Source organism: Podarcis muralis, chromosome 15, assembly GCF_964188315.1.
Source record: "Podarcis muralis chromosome 15, rPodMur119.hap1.1, whole genome shotgun sequence".
Taxonomy (NCBI): Eukaryota; Metazoa; Chordata; class Lepidosauria; order Squamata; family Lacertidae; genus Podarcis; species Podarcis muralis.
In genome coordinates this window covers 16,337,405-16,356,333 of record NC_135669.1, presented here as the reverse complement: position 1 = coordinate 16,356,333, position 18,929 = coordinate 16,337,405, and the positions used below count along the sequence as shown (strand labels likewise).

The 18,929-nt window shown below is 48.3% G+C and overlaps 1 protein-coding gene across 2 annotated transcripts in view; it reads right to left on the bottom strand.

Moving 5' to 3' along the window:
• KMT2A (lysine methyltransferase 2A) overlaps nt 1-18,929 on the bottom strand; it is a 46,945-nt gene that overhangs the window by 17,274 nt on the left and 10,742 nt on the right. For both annotated transcript variants that reach the window (XM_028708595.2, XM_028708596.2), the window contains exons 2-21: nt 15,731-15,800; nt 12,409-15,092; nt 11,281-11,458; nt 10,815-11,049; nt 9,982-10,046; nt 9,367-9,750; nt 8,930-9,003; nt 8,179-8,307; nt 7,521-7,634; nt 6,843-6,989; nt 6,330-6,425; nt 5,889-6,009; nt 5,430-5,543; nt 4,832-5,016; nt 3,516-3,689; nt 3,027-3,137; nt 2,675-2,748; nt 2,143-2,336; nt 1,636-1,742; nt 24-161 (exon numbers count right to left, since the gene is read on the bottom strand). In XM_028708595.2, coding sequence (XP_028564428.2) covers nt 24-161; nt 1,636-1,742; nt 2,143-2,336; nt 2,675-2,748; nt 3,027-3,137; nt 3,516-3,689; nt 4,832-5,016; nt 5,430-5,543; nt 5,889-6,009; nt 6,330-6,425; nt 6,843-6,989; nt 7,521-7,634; nt 8,179-8,307; nt 8,930-9,003; nt 9,367-9,750; nt 9,982-10,046; nt 10,815-11,049; nt 11,281-11,458; nt 12,409-15,092; nt 15,731-15,800 — 5,394 coding nt within the window. The remainder of the gene's footprint in view (nt 1-23; nt 162-1,635; nt 1,743-2,142; nt 2,337-2,674; nt 2,749-3,026; nt 3,138-3,515; nt 3,690-4,831; nt 5,017-5,429; nt 5,544-5,888; nt 6,010-6,329; nt 6,426-6,842; nt 6,990-7,520; nt 7,635-8,178; nt 8,308-8,929; nt 9,004-9,366; nt 9,751-9,981; nt 10,047-10,814; nt 11,050-11,280; nt 11,459-12,408; nt 15,093-15,730; nt 15,801-18,929) is intronic.

Sequence of the window (18,929 nt, the reverse complement as noted above, 5' to 3'; positions counted from 1 at the left end):
GAGCCCAACCTGTTCCTACTCACCAGCTGTTTCCCTCTGATCACTGCCACGTGCACATTCTTCAGGGAGCCATCGTCATCTTCAAAAACTTCAGCTGACCACAGGGCACAGTTCACATGGGTCCACTCATTCTGGCCGATGTAGAGGAGACGGCCAGCATCCTGCAAGACAGCAGAAGGCCACCAGAAACACTCAGAAATCAGGCAAGTGCACTCCCCACCCCACAACTGCTGGGCACATGTTGCAGCAGCCACAGTGAAACAAAAGCTGGCAAACATAAAGGTGGCTCATGGAATCAGACAGTTTAAAGGGTCTTTGCAGCTGTCTAGGCCAACCCTCTGCTCAGAACAGAACATCCAGTGCTAGGTTATTATTATGATTTATTATTTTTTTATATCGCCCTTTGCATTCCCAGCAGACAGAGGGCTCTCCAGCCCCTGCTCAAAGACCTCTAGAGAGAGGGAGTATTTCACCACCCCTCCATTGTCCAGCTGCTCTTACTGTCAAGAAATTTCCTCTATTGTTCAATCCAAATCTACCCTCCTGTAACTTAAGTCTATGAGATATAACCCTTTGACCCCCGAAGTCATAGAGAACAAGCCTTTGCGAACTCTTGCATGTGACACAGCCCGTTCAAGGATTTGTAGAGTGCTATTAGGTTCCATCTCAGTTTTCTCTTCGCTCAGCTAAGCATAACTGGTTCCTTATATAGGACTTGTCTTCCATACTTCTGACCATCTTTGCTATCTTCCTCTGATCCCATCCCAATTTGTCTACATCCTCCTTGATATGTGGTGCCAGAAATGAACATAGTGCTCCAGATGAGGTCTGACTAGTGCAGAATAAAGTCAGCTATTCCTTCTTGTGACGTGATGATGGCTCTGTTAATGCGGACTAAGATCTCACTGCAGCCACATCACACCCCTGACTTGTGTTCTGCTTGTGATAAGCTACAGTCCTGAGATACTTTTCACATACACTTCTGCCAGGCCATGTATTGCCCATTCTCTCCTTGTGCATCTGATTCCTCCTACACTTGTTCAGAACTTTGCATTTGTCTCTACTGAATTTCTTTTTGTTGGGTTCTGCCTATTTTCCCTTCTGTCTTCTGGGGTCCTAGCTGTCCCTCAAAGTTCAGTGCCATTTGGAACTATGGTAAGGATTCCCTCTATGTCCTCATCCAATATTTAAATCCTTATCAGGTTTCCAGTTCCCACCAAAAGTCATTGATTGTTGGAAGAATGCCAGGCCCAGAACAGAAGCCTGCAGCACTCCACTCAAAACATCCCTCCAGTTTCATGAGGAACCACTGAAAAGTGTCTCTTAACAGGGCACTTTTCTGACCAGCTGTGAAACCACCAGATATTATCACCTGTCCCCATTTACAGAGCTTGCTAATCAAAATAACACAAGCTTTGTAAAATGCTTTGCTGTTATCAGCTAAATTATGACCACAGCATTTCCACAATTCACTAAGATAGTAACCTGCCTTTGTTTTTTTAAGAAAGGTAATATTAGTCTGCCTCAGCTGGACTGAGTGTGCAACAAGGATCAAGCCTGCCTTTCAACCTTAACTAGAACCAGAAGGCAAAGCCTCTACAGCTCACAACACACATTCTTGACAGAGCCACTTACATTCCCACCATCATCGCCATACTTCAAGCAAAGTGCACACTGCCGGTTATCCTCCGCATCTGGAGGAGGGGTAAGTTCTGGGCTGTCCTCCAAGCTTCTGTCAGAACCTCAGAACAGAGAGAGAAAGAGAAAGAGAGAGAGAAAGGACTGATCACTCCTGAGAAACACTGCTTGGAAGAAAATGTGGGCTGGGAACTGTTTACTGGAGAATAAAGTAGCTTGCAAATGTCCAGAGCAGCAAACAGTTTTAGCTGCTCGCTTGAATTGAAAAGGTTTTCTTCACTTTAAAATAAAACACAATTTAACCAACCATGCAGATGTAAGGGTGAGGCAGAGAAAGAGGCTTGGTTCAGACTTCGAAGTCCTGGCAGATGGTGGGTAAGGCAAAGAGCCTCTCAGTACCTGACTCTGGCTGGCCCAGACTTTCCCCAGATCTAAAGCCTGCCTCCCCCAGTGTCAGCCTCATTCCCTAGCACTTCCCCCAGACAAAAAGGCTCAGTTTCTCACTGGATATAGGTGGTGTAGAAGGATGCAGTGGAGTTGGGGAGTCTGGCTCTCCAGGACCTTTGGGTTTTGGTGCTGGAATGATTTTCTTCATAAGAGGAGGTTGTTGAGCACAACTGTTTTCTTCACGCTCCTGCCACTGTGCGTAGTTATGGTCGAGTGATGGCGGCAAGACAGCATTAGGCAGCATCCCACTGCTAGAAATGAACAAAAGGTAGCATCAGACTTGGTTGCACCTAGGAGGCCCCAACTATAGCCCTTAGGCAGGTAAAGCTCCCTCATTCACTGCAAAGCTGTCTCTGCAGGGCAAGGGGCAGGACTAAGACACAGATTGGTACAAGAAGGACCACAACCCACTTCTACTTTCTAGATCAGGAACTAATTGCAGCCAGTTGCTTTGAGAAGCAGGAGAGGCCCATCTGGAAATTCAATTCTGATCTTCTTTCCAAGGGGCAAGAGAGCTGGCACCACCTTTGGCTGAAACAGGCAGGTCAATTGCAGCAAGTGAGTGCTGGAAGTGGAACAAGTTACTTACTTGGTTGTAACTTTATTAGGTTCCCAAAATCTTGATTTCTTTACACTGAACCACGGAAAAACACGTTCCATTTGCTTAAAAACAAACAAAACACCCACAAATGTATTAGAAATGCTTTACAGGACTCAACACTAAACACTTGAAGAAGTCTACTGTCCAAGATCTCTGCAAATTTACAGTCAGGAATGATTTATTATGGACTTAAAGGTCTGCCCAGACAAGATCCTAATTTGTTTCACAGACAGCCACACAGTAGCTTGAACAGAAATATGGGCTCCTTGGGGAGTATTAAAGATGCAACTTCAGTGCACCAGTTGCCAATTTATTGAAAATAAGATGCAGCTTGGCTTACCCGAATGAAGAAGGACTTCACCATGCTGTTGGCCTTCTTAAGTTCTGGCTGCCCTCCATCAGCATTAATGGCTGCTTGGATTATCTTTACAATATCATCACTAAACTCCAGCTGCAAGATGAACACACACAGAAATCAGCTTCCTATCCTCTTCTGTGATATACTTTATCCAACCCTCTTCCCCACCCATGGGTGCTGAACATCAAGTGGCAGAAGTTCACCTTTTCCTATTCAATTTTTGAACTCCTTTTTATTCCCTGCCTATGTTTCAGAAGAGCAGCATGGCCAACATAAAACACTGTAGCATGGCCAAAACATCCATGCGCCTTCAAGGCACAAGGGGGGAATTTATAGCAAAAATGTAGCATTTTAGGACCACCTCAATGCAGTTCACAACAGCAAATTGATTTGTATATCCCATCATTTCCTTCTCCTCATGGAAGCTATGATGAAAGCAAGAAGGGGATGCTGACTGAATTGTTAACGCACCACAGAAATGTAGCCTCCTTGCTCCATTTTTCTTTTCACTCCTTCCAGGTCCAGCAGCTGCTGTTCTTCTTGCTTGCTGACTTCAGTGAGCACAGGAGGGTCTGGGCCTTCTGGGGAACTTCGGGATGGGACGCTCTCTTCCGTCTCAGGATTTAAGTCAGGGGGTTTGGCCGCCTGGAGACACAACGGTAAGAGAGTACAACAGTTTCTGAGCCCAGCACAAAGCATTTCTTTAGTAGGTCTGTGGATAGAGGTTAAGAGCCAAAGAGCCTGCAGAATCAGGCCAATAGTCCCATCTAGTCCAACATTCTGTTCTGATGGTGGCCAACCAGATGCCTTTGGGAATCCTGCAAGCACTACCTGAGCACAAGGATCTAGTTGACTGAAAGGAGCATAACAGAGGATTGGAGGAGACAAGCCCCCTTCATGTCTGAATTGTGTGAGGGGGCAACATGTCTTGGAAGGGGCTGCACTGCACCCCAGGTCACCAAGTTTGGCCCTCACATTCACACCATACGTGGGAGCATCTGCAGGGGAAATGCCTCTACGTGAGCTGGAACCTTGGTAATACCCAGCAGAGCTCTAGACACAGACATCCACATCTAATGCATGAATCCTGAAGCCCTTGGAGGCAGAGCCCTGCAGGCCTTTTCTGGCTATAGTCTCCTTGGTTGGAAAAAAGGCTTAGGGGAAACAAAAACAGCAGAAAGGGCGTGATGGAAGTTTATACAACCTTGAGTGGTGCAGAAAGCACGAAAGGGGGAAGTATTTCTTTTCAAGGCCCAAAATAACAGTTAGCAGTCAAGACACAGTCAAGGTAGTAATAATAAACACAAGGAGAGGTCCATGGTGAATGGCTCTTACGAGGGGTCCTTCCTGGATATGGAGCAAGGGTCACAAGTGAGGCCACAGAGAAGGGCAGCCAGTGCTGTGCAAGCTTGACCAATGGCCTGGCCCAGGTCAGGCAGATACAGACCTACAGACTCCCTTCTGCCCGGAACATACTCCCTCACACATGCTGTCAATTAGCAAGGCAGAGTGGTAGCCATTGCCATATGGGTTCTGCTCATGTTATGGGTTCCTCTGTGATATCCATTGCAAGACAGAATATCAAACAATTGGTTGGAACCTTTGGCTTGTCACCCTCTCTCCCTCTCCCCACCCCCTCCCACACACATCTGGCACTGCATTTCTAATGCCGCTTTTCTTCTAGAAACACTAGGAAGAATATTGTGCTTTAAAGTCCAACAGCACCACTCTGAGCAGCCAGAATTCAGGTACATTTGTATGGTTTTTAGAAGGAGAGGTAGGCCCACCTGTCTATAACGCAGCAAATGGCTGGATGTCCTGGAATTTAGTAGGGCTGTTAGAACCTGCTTCAAAGAAAGCTGCAGCTCTTTCTCCAGTGCTAGCCGCCATTCAGCAGGAGGTTGTTCTGTGCAGTTAATGCAGGTGTAAGCCACACTCTCTGGCAGGTTGGAGAGGATCTCGTACATCTCATCTGAAGGTAGACAGGGCAAGCATTAGGGGCAGAGGGCAAGCCTTGGGAGGCTAAAAGTGTCAGATCTGTGGGGGATCTGGCAGCATGGTAGGAGGTTACATCGTGCAGAGGGGCTCAGCTGTAGGGATTCCAATGCCTGTCTTGGGAAGAGATTCAACAGGGAGAGGGTCTCTCTGCACACTCTCAGGAACCCACAGCACAACTGCTGCCTGCAAAACTGGGCTCCGAAGTCCACAGCTAAGCACGATTAGCTCAGGATATTCAGCTCCTTGGCTTCTGCACCCTAGTCCAAGAAGAAACAACCCACCCCTTAGACCAAGATGAAACTGCAAAAAGGATCTCAAGCACAAGGTTCCTGGTTGTAAATGTTCATCCTACTCCTCCATATATGCAGGGTTGGAAGCAGTCCTCACCTGAGAGGTTTTCACACTTGGAGTGGACCCAGCGGTCACATTTCCCACACTGCATCATTTTGCTCTCATAGTCATCGTCATCGTAGCATTTGTCACAGACGGGGCAGAAGTTCCCTACAAGCAAAACAGAGAGGCGGTCCAGATCTCCCACCATCAGTATACAAAGCCAAACACTCAGGGCTGGCTAGCGGTCAGGGGACTCCACACAAAGGGCAAGAATGGCTATGAGTCATTGCCACTGTTAACAGCCAGCAGCAAGTACTATACTTGCCCCCTTTCAGTGTGAAGGTGCTCCCTGCTGCTGTCCCCCGCTTCCCTAGAGGAAGTACTGGAATTTAGCAAAGCAAGGGCTGCATCTGCACATGGAACTGCAGCTGCCAGCATTTCCCAGGCCATTCAGCATGATACAGCATACTTCCGCAGCAGACCAGACCTATCATGCACCCAGTCTCTCCACACCTTTAGCGAAGAGTTTGGCACAATCGTGACACAGAGAGAAGTCGTGAGACCATTGGGCATCCCACCCTTTGCCTGGCGTTGTCGCTCCACAGCTCTTGCAGCGGACACATTTCGTGCAGATCTGGAAAGACAGACAAGGAATAAAGGGCTGCACAGCCTCTCTCTGGGATCATAGGATTCAGTCATAACAGGCACCAAAGATGCTTCCCTTTACGGGTGAGCCATGGAACAGAAAACCATGCCTCAGCCTGCCTCTTTCGCAACGGCCAGTTGATGGGGTTGCCATATCCAGCAGTTTATGATTCAGACCGATTTTATTGCATATCCTTGTAAACAGTGGACCACTTTCAACATCAGGCTAAGACACCTGGCAGTCTGATTACAATAAGAGGGGAAGGTATCCCTGCCTTACAAGTGTCCCCACGATGCAAGAGAACTCACCCAAACTTTCTTTTTCTTCGTAGGTTTTGTTGGGTAATTTGGTCCCAGGCACTCTGGGTGATAGCTGTTTCGGCACTTGTTACACTCCAGCAACTGCTATGGAAACATGGAAAACAGCAGCAAGTCAAGCCTAGATGCTCCAGTAGTTGCTTTAGACCAGAGCTTTCCAAACTGTGTCTCATGACGCATTAGTGTGTCAGCTGCAGTGTGTAGGTGTGTTGTACGAACACTCCCCATGCTTTTCCCGGGGCTGGAAAGGGGATAGTTTAACCTCCAGTTTGCTAGTAAAACTGAATTACTATGTTGCAAAATGATGTTTGTCTAAAAAGTGTGTCACCAACATGAAAAGTTTGGAACGCTCTGCTTTAGACATTTGATGACTCCTAGTTCAGAATGAGGAAGCTGTGTTGGGGAAACTGAGCATCCCCGGCAGCCATCCCTTGCGACGCCACAAACCCCACATCCCAGAGGAACAAAAGGAGACAGGCAAGCTCATCAAGGGACTCCGACTACCTTGGTGGCCTGATGCTGCCTCCCACACACATGGCAGAACTTGCAGCGACGACAGCACCAGTTTTCCAACTGGTCCTCCAGGGGGCGCTCACTGTCCTCCAAACAGAACTTGTGGAAAGGCTCACAGCACACCTGGCAATACACAAACTACAAGGGAAGGGGCAAGTCAGTAGGTCAGCCACATCCTGCAGCAGTTGTGCACTTCAACTATTTGCCCATCAGCTTGCCCTGGATGGCTGGCTCCAGAGGGAGAGGGAGGAGGAGGAGAAAGTCTTTGGTCACCCCACCCTCATGGTTTGGTCCCCAGTTTCACATAACAGTTGCTTCAAAGAGGCTTAGAGAGCCCTCTTCCACCACCAAGTTCCGCACCATTTGTCTGTGGGCTGTTTTATCTCCAGAGCCCCTCTGCAAGAGCAGCATGTATTTGTGAAGCTACAAAAGGTCAACTGCAGCCGGTGCCTAGAGACATAAGTGCTTATCTGACACCACACCTCCTGCTTTGAGAGGCAGGTAAAGCAGCATTTCAAATGGTAGTTGAAGCTGCAGCTCTAACTGATGGCCTTTATTCGGGATTCAATTCCAGCTTCAGATTTCGTTTAGTTTTAGGTAGCTGAAATATCACACACACATACACCAAACAGCTTGGTGTGGACTGTCCCTGTGGGACCTCACCCTTACCTCAACATGCCCACTGCTGGCACAGAGGAAGCAGACCACCCTAGGAGTTATCGGGACAGAGGTCAGGATACCCAAACCGCCCATTTCCCAAACGTTCTCAGCCTCACAGTCCTCCTAAAAAACACAAAAGGAAGAACATGGAAAGGGAATTATCCTTACACCAGGCCCAGGGGTGGTGGAAATGACAAGAACTGGAGCAAAGCAGGAAGATCCTGTACACATCACTATGAAAATGTTTTGTTTGCCAAAGGAATGTGCTAGATGGAGTTACTTAACCTTGGTTCTCTCCACACCAGTGATACATACCTAGACATCTTCTAAAAGGCACGTGGCAGCAGTATATGCATGCCGATGTACTGCCTAACTAATGCTGTTGCTAACAATAAAGACTCTCCTAGGGCATTAAGAGCCTCAGGAGGCTGCCTCGGTTTACGGAAACTGCTGCTATTCCCTTTTGTATTCATCACTCTTTCTCATCCTCCTGTGTGCTATCTTAAGAAGCAACAGGCTCTACAGAAAACTAAACAACTTTCGCCAGAACAGCTCTTTGTAGAAAGATGGGAGTTTCAAGGAAGAGATGTCGCCACATCCTACAAACCCCCAAGGCCAGGTTTCTGGTGGAGAAAGGCAGGGGCACCTCCCCAAACCACCCTGTTACCTTGAAGTCTACTCGGATCCTGTGGACTCCATCTATGAGGGGTTTCTGTTTGGAGCTGTTCCCATTTGATAAAGTGCTCAACAGGTTGAGGGTACCATTATCTGGCTTGCTGACTGGGGGTGGTCTCTCCTGGTGAAAGAGGGCAAAAAAATGGCATTTTCTTTGCTCAAGCAGCAGAAGGAAAACCAACATTCAATATATATGCAGTTAGTTATGGGCTGGAATCTAAGGAGGACTCTCTTCTTTCACATTTTGAAAAGCAAAGAGCAGCAGGGGTTTCAGAAACTGGAAAGCAAAATCTGAAATTTTGAATTGGTCTGTCTTATTTTGAAAGCAAACTCAATCCAGTAGGTATCCATCCCCAAACATGAACTGAAATCTATTAGTGTTAAAAGGTGCATGGCCTTGTCTTTTCTGGGGGGAAAGGCCATTCCATGCACAAACTATTGGCGGCGGCGGCGGCGGGGGGGGGGCGGAGAGGGGAAAAAACCATAGTGAGAAACATCATCATCTGCACACCAACCTGAACTTTGAAGAGTCAAGCAAAAGGACCCCTAAGAGCCTAGAGCCACTGTAAAAGCAGCCCATCTGTAGGTGATGCCATCACAGGGTCAGAACTTGTACCAAAGGGCATCCTCAACTTGTGCTGTCTTCATGGGCTCTCTAAAAGCCAGGAGAGCTACATGCAAGGAACCAACTATGAAGAAAGCTCTTTCTATTCACTGGAGACATAGAGCAACTTGCAGGTTACCTTTTCTTTTGGCTTCTGTTTCACTGGTAAGCTTGGACGAGGAGTTATTTTCTTCTGTCTGCTTTGCTCGATCCCTAGGAAAAGTACAAATGCAGTTTGTTAAAAGCCAAGAGTTGCTTCTAGCAGTCAAACAGAATTTGGGGACTTAAGGAGACAACAGCAACTTCTTAAGACGCTGTTGTGGAAAGCTGAAAACAAAACACAGTGAACTAGCAATTCCAATTTGTTAGGGAGGAGTGGGCACTATAGGATTTCCTGCAGCTCGCCACACACTTGCTAACCTGCCCAGGTGTGTCCAAGGCTGCTCTTTCCTGACCCACTTAAGAGCCCAATTAGTACAGCAGATGTGGTCACATCTCTTCCATGGAGTCCAGAGGTGGGCTGCTTGACTTTGCAGAGGCAGCTAACAACTACCCTTGCTGCAATTGAATACCTACCCACTTCTGGTGGTGGAGCTGCCTTCTTCTTGGGCTCCGCAGGGATGGTTTTGGGGGCTTCCTTTTTTGGGGGGCCTGTACTAGGCGGTGGGGTGGGAGGCACCTGCGTGGGGGGCGGTGCCTGCTGCTTGCCAGCCTTCCGGGCTGCAGGGGGAGGGGCCTGCTTGGTGTCTGGGGGAGGCGGAGTCAGTGGTGGTGGGCCCTCCTCACTCTTCTCCTCACTCAGCTTCCGGGCAGGTTCACTGCCCCTTTTGGAGGCATGATCCTCTTTCGCCAAGGTGAGCTGAGGAGCAGCTGCTTTCTGTCCAGCCTCTGGCTGGCTCTTCCCAGCATGGATCTCTTTCTTTTCACTGGACTTGGATTTCTTCTCTTTCTTTTTCACAGCTGTAAAGCAAAAGCAGCACCTCAGATGCAATGACCGATAGCGCAGCCTATGGCACTGGCCTCCCCCAAGTGACCGACGGCCAGAGGGGAGGGTGGTGCCTGAGGAGTATACGCCAGCCTGCCCACACTGCCTAGATGGAGCTGAGGCTGAGGCTGAAGCAAAGACTCTGCAGCTGTTAACTATGCCTTTCTCTCCCCATCGCAATAGAAATAAGGAAAAAAGGCACCTACCTTTGGCTTGCTTCTGGAGATAGGCTTTTGATGGCATCCACTGCAAATTCTGACACTTCCTCATCCTAGGGGGGAATAAAGGAAGGAGATGGCAAGAATGCATCACCCGTCACAAACAAGCCTTTGGATTCCCAGGCATGTTGCAGGCTGCTGCATCTCAAGTGGAAAGATATCTGCTTTGGAGCCATGCCTAAGTTCGAGATCAATGGCAGACCAATCTGGCTAAAAGGATGAGAAAGATCGCCCCAGCAGCACCAGCTCTGCTATGTCAGCCTTTCTGCTATGCCGAAAAGCAACTACTTTTGAAGCATCTTCAAAAAGCCTTACTTTCAAGATGCGAAGAAGATAACTGTTCTCCCTCTTTGTTTAAGATCTGAAACCTTGCCCTGAGGTTTGGCCAAGCCACTGTGAGGAAGGCTGCTCAGAGGAAGCATGCTGTGGCACATATTGACCCAAGGGATCAACTCTCCACACTACACTTTAGTTTTCACGTTCAGCAGAATACACAGCAGGGTAAATCCAAAATCTGAAAAGGCTGAAGAAAAGAGGAGGTAGATCTCTCCACTGCCCCACCCAATTTCCCTGCCACTCTCTTGAGAGCCCCCAACTGCCACTTTAAACTGCAAGAGGAAGGAAAGGCAGCAGCCAAGCTCAGAGGATGACAAAGTCACTAGTCTTCTGCTCCTTAGCTCTTCTTTGATGCAAGTGAAAGGATCTTCCTCTGGCTAAATATTTTATAGGAAACAGGGTAGAAGCACCATAAACCAACAACAGAGGGCCTTATTCCCAGAGCAACGGGAGGGCAGGGGTGGGCATCACACCCACACACTTACTTGCAGCACTGCTTCTTGATGTTCCGCCCACCAAACTTTGGCTTATCCAGGCAATTTGTGCAGACACCACAGTCCTCTGGGACCTGGCAGCCTGGGCACTGCCCACAGCGCCTTGACCGCCGGCCTTTCTTCACAGGGGGCTCCTGGGGGGCCTTGTTTCTGGTAACTGGCTTGATAGGTTTGATGGGAGGTGCAAGGGGCTCGGCATCTTCTGAACCTGCAACTGAGGACTTGTCTGTGAAATGAAAGACCAGCTATTAATTCAGCAATCAATAAAGGAGAAGTGAGTCCTCAACAGAACTGACTTTGCTGGCCATCGCTGGTTTCTCAGAACAGCTTCACAGCGGGGCCCATCCAGATTTCCTAGAAACACAACTCCTTCATCCTACAGCCTCGCATACCTTCCCCTGCCACCGATGCACCCTTGGAGAAAACAGCACCCTGCAGCATAAATTCAGACACTTACCATCGTTCCCCATGGAAGACAGTATCTTCTCTCGTTCTTCCCATGGTAAGGCACTCAGAGTGGGCATGTCATCTGGAAAGACGGCTCGCTTGCGGCCTAGTGCTACAGCTGCCCTTCTGCAAACATGCTTTATGCGTGGCCCTCGCACGGAGGTCTCTGAAGAATCACTCTCTTGACCCTAAATTCCAAGCAGGGCAAGAACACAGGAAAAGGCTGTTAAGACACAATCAACCATCCCACAGGGAGTGATTCAAGTTCAAAAGTAAAAGCAGTTTGTCCAGCAGAAGGTTAAAGATCTCTGAACCTTCTCTAAATGTGTTTTCAAATGGAGGACACAGCAGAAATCAGAAGTAGTCCCCCCCCCTAATGAACAGTAAACTTTTAAGTGTAAAAATACTTAACTAAGGCTAAGACTTGCAAAGAAAGGAACAATTCCTGCCACTACTTACACAAAATGCATCAAACAGCTAGTTATGCACCTCATGCGTGACCAGAAGCCCACCAAATCCTACACCTGTTAGAAAAGTGCAACAGCTTTGGTGAGACATCTGGTAACTGCCATGCATCCCTCGGCTGTTGTGTATTTGTTTGTGTGTGTGTGTATATGTCTGGCCAGGGTGGGTTGAGATTGTCTTTGGCAAAAGGTAAGTGGAAGCATTAATAATAATAATAATAATAATAATAATAATTTATTTATACCCTGCCCATCTGGCTGAGTTTCCCCAGCCACTCTGGGCGGCTCCCAATCAAGTGTTAAAAACAATACAGCATGAAGGTAAAAGGCTGCAGTGAGAAACCTCTCACCAGTAATTCAAAAAGGAAGGAGCCATTGCTTTCCCTTGGGATGGGCAAGACATGAGATCAAGGCAACAGGAAGCTTCAAAAAGACACCTCAGTGGGAACTGTGACTCCAAAGCAGAGGCAGCTAAATGATGATCTGAGGTCACGCTCTGGTTTGCTTACAGGGACCTAGAAATCTGAGACGCTGCACCTACTCAGGCCACTTATGTCAAGAGCTTTGGCCTCCCCCTCACGGTGCCAGCCAGGCACTGCATGGCCTTCTATTGTCATAGTTATTTCCCTTCATGTGCTACCTCTTTTTCAAACCACTACTTTGGGGGTAAATACCTGTCCTTTTGGCTGATCCACCTGCTTCAGGGACTTGCTCTTCTCAATCTTATACAGCTGGGCTTTTGCTTTCTTGAGGAGGCTGGCCACCCTCTTGTCAGTCATTGGAAGTTTGTCTGCATGAGCCAGCACTGAGCTGATGGAGGAATGTTTCACAATGTTGACTGAAGCAGCAGCTGGGAGACGCAGGGATTCTTCCTTTTCCATGGAAGGAGCAGCCAATCCAAGTTCCAGACTGGATTTCTCTAACCCCCCTCGGCCTTTCTTGGGCAGTTTGGTCTTGATGATGGCTGCTGCTGAGTCTACAAGAACCACAGCAGGCACATCTGCTGCTGGATCAGCAGCCGCCGATTTCTTCCGGCCTGCAGTTTTTTTGGCAGAAGAGGAAATGGCTACATCTTCACGGACAACTTTTCCTTTGGAAACTCGAGTCAGTGGGAACAAAGCTGAGCTGCTCTGAATCTCTGGAGCCTTTTTCCTTTTCTCTTTCCTGGACTCCCGCTTATTCTCTTTCTCCCTCTCTCTATCCCTCTCTCTGCTCTTCTCCTTCTCAAGACCTTTGTCACTTTCTTTATCTTTGGATGGTTCCTCACTGGAGGCTTTGTCTCTGTTCTTGCCCCTCTCCGTCTGGGGACTTGGTGTGAACCATGGAAAGAGGGGAGTGGGGCTCCCGGATGAGAAAGGCTCAGCCGGAATGCTTGCCTGCTTCCTCGGTCTCTGGCTTTTCTCTGCCGACTCCCCAGGATGGGAGAGAGAATGGGAAGGAAAAGTAAAAGTGGAGTTTAAGGCACTGGTGGTAAGGGAACCCACAGGAATGCTTGTCAGCGAGGAAGAAACTGATGAGGATGGAGTGAGAGTGGACAGGTCAGAGGTGCTTAGTCTTCCACTTCTCGTCCTCATGGAGTGCGAAGGAGATCTGGGTTCTGATCGAATTGGGCTGAACCCTCTCTTCTTCCGCTTCTTCGAAGAGGATGCTGCTGCAGTGCTTCCTGCTGCCGATCGACCAACAGAAGAAGGCAAAGTTACAGACTCAAAGATGCGTGAGTGGGCCTCACTTGGGGTGAACCTTGGAGCTCGTAGCAAGGGGCTCCTTTTGTGTAGGTCGAATCTTGTTCCAGAGTGAAGAGGAGAAAACAAGCGGGCTGGAGCTGCAGCTCCAGGCGTTGAAAAACCAGAGGCAAAGCCAACATCCTCAGGGGTCAGCGGAGGAGGCCTGAAGTTATCAAAGATGGGCTTGCGGATGAGACCTTCTTTGGCATACTTGGCTGAGGAAAAGTACTGGGGTTCGGACCGAGAGTGCTTTAGAGAGGTCCAACGGAATGTTGGCTCTCGAAGAATCGACTTCCGCTTTTCTTGCATGGGAGCAGCTGAGGAGGGCAGAAAGGGTGATGCCAAAGGGATGGTGGGGGGCATAAGCCAAGGGGCATGGTCTGAAATGCCGGCAGCTGGCTGGAGTGGTGGCGGCGGGGTGAGAAGCGGTGGAGGAGGAGAGGAAGACGATGACTGCTGCTGCTGCTGGGACACACTTTGGAGGCTGGGCAGTTTTTTAGCTGCTTTGGGCACAAAATTTCTCTCTGCCATAGAAAACCTCCTCCTCCTCCTCTCGCCACTCTCGTTATCAGGGGAAGGGGATGTGGGCAACGGAGGGTGAACTTCTGGAGTATTGCTGCGTTCTTCAGATAAGGCCTGCATCTCTTCTGAGGCCTGAGAATCTGTGGACGTGTCAACACTGGGGCTGCTGGACCGTGAGGAATCTGAAGACACCTGAGAGGAGTGCTGAGAGGCGCCGCTGGACTTCTCACTGGACCCACAAGAGGGAGCACTGAAGCGGCTATTTGGTGTGGATTCCGGACGGGCTATTTTGATTGGTGGATCATAGTCTTCATCTTCAATGAAGCGCTTGGGAGTTTTAATGATCCGCGAAGAGATCGCACTCACCACTGGCATGATGAACTGCCGGATGTTTTTGAGCTGCGTCCTCCCCTTCCGGCCTTGAAGCTTTGCTGCTTCTTTCTCGATCTTCTTCTGGGCCCCCTTTTTAGCCCTCTGCAAGAGTTGCTTGGCAATCGTGGCATCCGTCCTCTTGGAGGAAGGGATGATCCTCACAGGCCTGCGGGGGCTCTGCCTCACAGCTGGCTTCTCATCCTTGGACAGGGGCGAGACTCCATCTTTCTCCTTTCGCACCTTCTGGGCCTTCTCTAACGGAGAACTCACAACTAGAGCTGGTGTGGTCTTCAAGCGATCAGAAGATGGTGGCCTTCCTCTCCTGCGTACAATCTGAACCCCTTTTCTTCCAATCTGGAGCTTTCCAGATTTGAATTTAGACTTCAGTGGAGAGAGTTTTCCTGCTCTTAGTTTCTTAATTTTTGCAGCATGCTGAAATGTAGTGGAAGGTGCTCGCTTTATTTTCTTTAGAGTCTCTTTTTCCTCCTTGCCTCCTTTCTGAGCATCTGGAATGACCTCTTTGCGGGTGATCTTGAACTTCACACTGCTAAGTGCAGGAGGCCTCCCTCGTCGCTTTTCTGCACTTTTCAATTCTTTCCTCTTTAATTTTTCCATGGAGATGGGTTCTGGTTTGCTTGAAGGTGAATACACAGGTGAGGACTCTGAGAGCACAACTGAACTTCGGTCTGAGCTGTTTCGGGGTCTCCCACGAGGTTTGCGTGCGCTAGGCTTGACTGAGGCTGCAGGTAAAGTGAAGGAAGGGGAAAGAAAGTGCACATTCAACTTCTCTGCAAGATGGGAATAAGTGTGTGCGTTTCAAAGTCACACGGTATGCAAACAGGCTATTGAAAACAAAGAAAACAAAAGTTCATATATAATGCTTGTTAACTGCTGGAACCAATAGCTTCTGCTACAGGAAAAGGATTTCTCTCCAGTTGACTGTTAAAGTACTGTAAGTTTTCCCCACCATGAAAGCTAGTAGCTCTGGAGATTAGTTGGTCAGTTCCACTTGTTTCTTTCCAAAAATGTAGACTAAGGATAGTATTCAGGATAAACCAAATTGAAAGCCCACTATGTACTGTTGCATTGTTTACTTTTAAAACATTGCTCATGTTAAAGACAAATGAGAGGTATTATACAATATGCACTCGATTTGACGCCTATTTAAGTACTCAACCCATCAATCCTTGCAAGCCAAAGGCCCCCCCCCATCCCTTTGGCAGAGCTTAGTCACATCCCTACAGATAAGGTGCAGAGAGATAACATGTGTTACCTCAACGGTTTGCGGCACTAGTGCAGTCTTCAGACCAGGCCCATGTAGACCGTTTTAAGAAAAAACTCCCATGAACCTGACAAGATAGTAGCAATCTGAACATACCTGTGGGAGATTTGGTGGGACTTTGTCCTTTGGCCTCATCATCTGAGCCAAAGCCTATGAACTGCTCATCCTGCAAAAGAGAGAGAGAGGCAGTTTAATAGACTAGAAAGATCTACAGCAATGCTGATTGCTTGGTCCCAGGTAAGTGGAGGATGAAAATAAGTAGTAACAAGCCCCACGGGGTGTGTGCTAGAGTACCACCAATGTAAGGCTATCAGTGGCTACTAGTCATGATGGCTGTAGACTACTTCCAGTATAGGAATCAGCATACTTTTGAATACTAGTGTCTGGGCAGCTGAAGAGAGTGAAGAGAGTGCTGCTGCTGTGCTTATGTCCTGCTTCCTGATGGACTTCGCATAAGAATCTAGTTGGCCCCTGTGAGAATTGATGTTCTAGATGAGCCTTTGGTCTGATCCAGCTGCAGGGCTCTTTTTGTGTTCTTAATGCGCACTCAGCTATATATGATAATGAAACTGTGTCTTACAAACCACAAGGGAAATGCTGGATAAAATCTAGGACTGAAGGGCAGGACATGAAAACGCATGAATGAAACTGAAAAGCACCACACTGAGGCTGCCCTCTCTGGAAAGGCTATCTGACGATCACCGGTCTATGGCCACTTCTGCTGGATGGACCACATGGCAGCCACACTCCTCTTCTACAGTAACCACTTATGCTCACCAGCACAGAACTAAATGATCAAACTCACAGCCACAAGGTATGGTGTTGGCCACATCCTAAACAGGATCATACAAACTCATTGAGGAGGGAAGGCTTATCAACAGCTACTAGTCAGGATGGCTAAAATAGAACCTCTGTGTCCCTGGATGCCAGATGCTGAGAAACAATCAAGAGGGAGGGGGGTGGAGCTGCTCCTTGCATGTGGGTTCCCAGGAGCATCTAAATGACTGCCAGTTACTATTATGCCAGACTAGATCCAATTCTTGTGGCCTTAACCTGAAGCTAAAAGGACACCAGCCATCCCATCCTGCAGGTGCTAGTTCTCCCATATTTCAGGGCTGGGGGAACTCCTCTACTTGCCTGTGACATTAAACACTGATAACTGCCAGCATCTTGAGTAGCAACATCAGTCTATTGTTTATTTCCAAAATGCCTGACACTGTGCCGGGCAGGGTCCTTTGGGGGAACACAGCATATCCTTCTGCCATCTGCCAAAAATGAGACAGGCCACCCAAGGTCAGCATAGCAGGGAAATCCCTGTACCAACTGCGACAAGGATCCTCCTTTCCCCAAGTGTAGCTCCCTAAGCAGGAAGTGGCAACTGTTCAATTAGCTGAATGGAAAGAGGTGTGCTTTGGGACAAATGAGGCGGCTGACAAACCTTGCTGGCTCTGCTCATGTGTGTTCCCAGTTGCAGGCATTTTATTTGCCCCATAAACCTTGATGGAAGAATCAACTGCAGGATTCAAACTGGATGGGAAGAGTTCACCGCTGGCAACCATTCCAAGCAGAACACCATGCACAGGGTAAAGTCCCCTCTACCTCAAGCAGAAAGAAGCCACTATGGCAGCAGGACCCGGATAGCCTAAACTGGAAGTGCCATTCCTGCCTGCTAGGTCTGGCAGGAGGAGGGCTGGAACTACACCCCCAATGAAAGAAAGAGAGGAGGCACCTGTGGCAGCCTTTGACTCATACAGTGATACCTCAGGTTACATACGCTTCAGGTTACAGACTCCGCTAACCCAGAAATAGTACCTTGGGTTAAGAACTTTGCTTCAGGATGAGAACAGAAATCGTGCTCCGGTGGCGTGGTGGCAGCGGGAGGCCCCATTAGCTAAAGTGGTGCTTCAGGTTAAGAACAGTTTCAGGTTAAGAACGGACCTCCGGAACGAATGAAGTACTTAACCCGAGGTACCACTGTATTCCAAGCTCTTTACAGCTATCAAGTCTGGAGGCTTATGGTGATCACTTAACTCAAGGTCATCCAGAGGACCAGCCTTCATTTTTGTGTGTGCACCCCTTCAGCATACTTTTTTGGGGTAAATAGAGTACCCTGGCTTTGCCCAGAATTACAGGTGTTGCTTCCAGTTCTCCATGTTTAACTATAGCAGGTCACCCTTGCAATCTGTTCTTCCCAGGGAATGCAGATCATTCCATTGCCACCTAAGGGTATGTGCACAAACATACCACACACACACACACACACACACACACACACACACACACAGGTGTACTTGATATAGGAAGAAACATTAATTCTGGGAAGAGCTGTGCTACAGGCCATAGCTAGGAACAGCTGATTCAAGATGAGAGTCATCTGCTGGAAGTCAGTTCTAGAAAAGCAACTTGAGGAACAGCTGCTTTTTGGCTGCCTTTCTTCAACATTCACAACACTGGACTGCAAAGAGGTGGCTTGTTTTTCAGCATTACGTCAAGCAGCAAATTCTCTTACTAGCATTGGCAGGAGGGAGGGGTAGGATGTGTACAGAAAAGCAAGCAACATGCCTGCAGATTTCTCTAAAGCAGAATATTTCATGAAAGATAAATTCAGCTGCAGCCTCTGCATCTGAGCTGAATCAAGCAGAGCTGCGTAAAGAGAATTGCTGTGGTGAAAGCGCATCACTCACAGGCCCTGGTTTTGCACACAGCACTGCAAAGAGCAGCAGCTTCGTCATATCTCCTCTGCCAGCCACTCCCCTTGGACACGTGGGGCTCCCTGCAAGAAGTAAACAATGTTCGGCTGAGGAAGGACTGAGGCTTCCTCTACAGAGCTGGCCGAAAATTACAGCTGCTTAATATCAACAGAGACTGCTCTGCAAAGCACAAGGGTAGCCTTTGTAGCTACTAAGCTGGGAGAAAGATCCATGGACAAGCAAGCAGGGAGAGAAGTTTGGGCATGTGACCAAAGCTTCAATTCTTCCATTTCCCCCTTCCTAGAAAGCAAGCACATCAGTCCCAGGCATCCTGAAAGGAACAGCAGCCTTGACTAACAGCTGGAAAGCCAAAGCTGGGCTCTAACCAGCTTCAAGGGAGGCAGTTCAAATAGATCAAAGGCTGTAAATCCTCCAGCCACTCTTTGCAATGATTTCCTGCTGTTGTGAGTCCAACTTAAGGAAGAGAGGGAGGCAGAAAGGCAAAGCAATTCCAGACTACCTAGGGATGGAATCTGGGTATCCCAGTCCTCAGCTCTGTCTCAAAACACTTCAACAACACTTTGTGCCTTCATATTTCAGCAACT